Source organism: Antrostomus carolinensis, unplaced genomic scaffold, assembly GCF_000700745.2.
Source record: "Antrostomus carolinensis isolate BGI_N321 unplaced genomic scaffold, ASM70074v2 scaffold851, whole genome shotgun sequence".
Classification (NCBI taxonomy): domain Eukaryota; kingdom Metazoa; phylum Chordata; class Aves; order Caprimulgiformes; family Caprimulgidae; genus Antrostomus; species Antrostomus carolinensis.
Window position 1 is genome coordinate 3,275 of NW_010296115.1, and position 3,670 is coordinate 6,944.

General features: G+C 35.9%; 1 protein-coding gene across 1 annotated transcript in view; it reads left to right on the plus strand.

Moving 5' to 3' along the window:
- Positions 1–737: 737 nt before the first annotated feature.
- IL18R1 (interleukin 18 receptor 1) overlaps positions 738–3,670 on the plus strand; it is a gene marked incomplete at its 5' end in the record, with an annotated part of 10,556 nt that continues 7,623 nt past the window's right edge. Inside the window, 3 exons of the mRNA XM_010178147.1 lie at positions 738–915; positions 2,533–2,686; positions 3,218–3,280. Of these exons, the coding sequence (XP_010176449.1) occupies positions 738–915; positions 2,533–2,686; positions 3,218–3,280 (395 nt within the window). The remainder of the gene's footprint in view (positions 916–2,532; positions 2,687–3,217; positions 3,281–3,670) is intronic.

A 3,670-nucleotide genomic window follows, 5' to 3' on the forward strand; every position in this document is an offset into this window, starting at 1 on the left:
TCTGTTTGGGGAGCTTAAAAAGGGGGAAAAAACCTTAACCAAAACTTGATCTAAATTCATCATCTAAATGATGTCCTAGTAGTTCTTCTGAATCTTGTAACAGTAAAAGACATGTCAGTCAAGAATGGTGTTTAAGCTGACACATTTGTCAGGCTTGCTTCTCCATTTCAGCTGCTTTGTCGCCTTAGCCCTTGTCATCAAAATGATTCTTGACTAATTTCAGTTCTCCTGGGCACAATTCCTTATTCTCTTCTTCAAGACAGAAAGATCCAAACATATTTATGAAGATATGATTGACACTGGAGGGAAGTGCTCTGTGATTGTTGCTTTTGCTTTGTCAGACCTTACCTGTTCAGTAAAAAATGAGAACTTTATGCATTAATTGTGAAATCTCACCCGTTAACTTACAGCAGCATACGACTTTCTCTTAAGCTCTGACTGCCACAATTAGGCCAACTTTGCCAAACTTAAGCCAAAAGTCCTCCAACTTCTTTTCCCTTGGTGGTCATGTATTTGGACATATCCAGCAATGGTATAACCTCTTTTATTATGGGAAATAACACATTTGGGGGTGGAAAAGTAATAAGGGGGGTTAGAAATAATTAGCTCACTGTAGATGTACTTTTTATCTTACAGATGTATTAGAGAATTTATTTGTATTTTGTTGTGTAGCTCACTAAGTTACATTCCTTTAAAAAGCTCCTAAAACTGATTTTGCTTTTATTTTTTTTTCATAGCAATGGAAAACAAAATTTCACAATTCAAAAGTGGACCTTGAATGTACTTGAAAGAAATAAAAGCAGCTGTTTCAACAAAAATCATTTAACTACAGAAATAAAAAATGCTGGAACTGGTCATTCACTGAAATGTAGCGATTTGTCTGTAAATGAAAATGACAGCATAACGTGGTACAAGGTAATTACTGAAACAGTATGTCTCAAATCATTTGCTATAGAAACAAAACATCATTGCAGGAAAAATTAATTACAAACAATTTTTTTGAAGCAACTTCAAACCTCGTAAAGCTTTAATTTCTCAGGTTATTAGGGCAAAAACCTTTAGACAGATATACAAGATAAAGTTTTTCTCTGCTCTCAAATTTGTTAGAAAAATGTACCTGTAATCAGAAATTATTAATAAACTGGTAGTTTGGAATGATAAAAGATCTGATCTGCAAGTCTGTTTGCTGATTTAGCCAGCAACTGGTTTAGCTAGCTGCTACTTTGCTGATACAGATATTAACCTGACAGTAAAGAATGTGCCAAGATATTTGTTTTACAGTTGGCATGTGCTTGTAAAGTAATTGCAAACTTTTCAATTTTGCTGTTTCTGAATACTTTTGACAAAATATATAGCAGGTCTGGTTCTATTCATTTGAGGCAAATCATAGGTCTTCTCTCTACCAGCTTTTGTCAGAACGTAGATGGTAGTTGCATAAGCACCTGTAACTGCTGGGTGTTGCCTTCAACCATTGGATGAAGCACCCTAAATAGGTTTCTTCCACCCTATCCCTATGCATCGCCTTGAACAGTGCTCCTTCTTCCTCTCAGGTGTTCTGGTTAGAGGAACAGACCCTGTTCACCCCATGTTAAATCAATTTCAGCAAAGGATTTTGTCACCTTAGCATGGACATCTGGATTCTGCCTGGCAGAATGAGCCACAGCCCTGCTGCTTTTTCCTTTGGGGCCTGGGAGGATAGGACCAATGATGGGGGAGACCATAGGTTGATATATTTTCCTCAGTAAAGGAACATATACCCCAGACTGACCTCTCTCATGGCTGAGTATACCCATGCCTAATATTTTAATGCCTAATCCTGTATGAGACAGATGAAGCAGCCATCCTTGTGCCTAAATATCCTTTGGCACTTGGTTGGGTGAAAATTTTCAAAGCCTTCTTATCACACCCTAAGCTGAGATAGATAAAACAGGGATGATCACACGTGCCTTTTGTATATGAGCCTGTTAGTAAGCGTATGCATCCAGGAAATGTTCATTCCCTGGACAATTTCCTGCAGTGATAATTTCCATTCTTGATCTAAGGTAATTCAGACCAGAACCAAATGCTATTGTGTTTTCAGATTACTTTTCACTTAACATGTGCTATGAACTAAAAAAAACCCCAAACAATACAAACCAAAAAACCACAAAAAACCCCCCAAAGCAAACCCCCCCAAAAAAAACCCCAAAAAATAGAGGGTAAACAAATGTGAGTCCAACTCTTTTCACCCTCTGAGATGGTCATTTTCCCTATTGTTGAGGTGTTTTGCTTTAACCTGGAAGCTCCTCCTAATTTTAGACAACTTTTGGCCACAAATCTACAGACTCAAGCCATTATTTTGAAAAATAACAGATGAGTGCATTTAAATTCCTGACACAATATTTTTATACTCAGACATTTACTTGAAATTGCAGTGCTCTCAACTTCCAGTGGGTTAAATGTTCAAATTTAGGTGACCATGACTGAAAATTCAAAGGTTTCGAATGTAAGTTTGGTACAGAATAATATTATTATCTGTCTTTATTGATGCAGGACTGTAAAAACTATGCAAATGAAACAGAACGGGAACTGGATTTTAAAACTTTAACAGTACAGCACTCTGGGATATATACCTGTAAAATTTTAATCAGTCATGAAGGAGAGATATACCACAGCACAAACACAATTAAGCTGGTAGTAGAAGCAGGTAAGAAAGCTTTCTAAAATTTAAAGCATGCTTTTTGGTTCTTTTTACTGTGCAGACTTTCAATTACAGTTCTCACTTGATAAATATATAAAAAGATGATCAAATCTGGTAGGCTGAACTATTTCACAATAATGTCAAAATTAAAAAAAACCGAGCAGAATAAATGTATATGACACATTACCACTTTTGGAAAAATTATTTAGTATGTTTTCCCTACAACTACAGTTTTGTTTTTTTGTTTTTTTTTTAAATTAGCTGCTGTAAGTAAGGTGTACAAACTTACTAGGAGTTTTGGGGAAGAGCCCTTCCAGCCTTTTTAAATTGTGCACTGTATATATATGCATGTGAAAAAAAAAATTAACAGGACATATTGTGTTTTGAACTACTCAATAATGCCAGAGTCCAGATATTGTTCTTTGAATTAAATGGAAAGTATGTGATTAGTTTTGGAAATAAAGCAAATGTATAATTTTTACTGTGGTAGAATGTAAGCAAGTATGTATTCAATAGCAATACTTCTTTCTATTTTAGATGCACCAGAGGCTGTAACTTTGGAGATAGTTGGGCACAATGAAGAAATTGAAACAGAAATAGGTATCAAATTAATACAAGAATCTTTGTGGTAGCTACTGCATATATATGCTTTTTTTTTTCCAATCTCTTTATGTCTGATGGTCTGGTTAAGTGTAATCAAACTAAGAATTGTCTGTGCACCCTCCTGGATCCTCACATCTGGTTATAGTTTGCTTAGGGTATTTTGACTGGGTACATTGAATGTACCCTTTTACAGATGCAGGAGCTGAGGTTGCTGCTATGACCAGCAGGAGAAAGTTGTGGTGATGATGAACCATCTCTCCATGGCTTTCTTTTGTAGATAGCAAACCCCACAGAATGAAATGTGAAACATGTCTGTTCTTTTTGGTGAACAGTAATAATGAGTAATCATCTTAATATCTGACACAGTTCAGGGTGTTATTCTGTAGG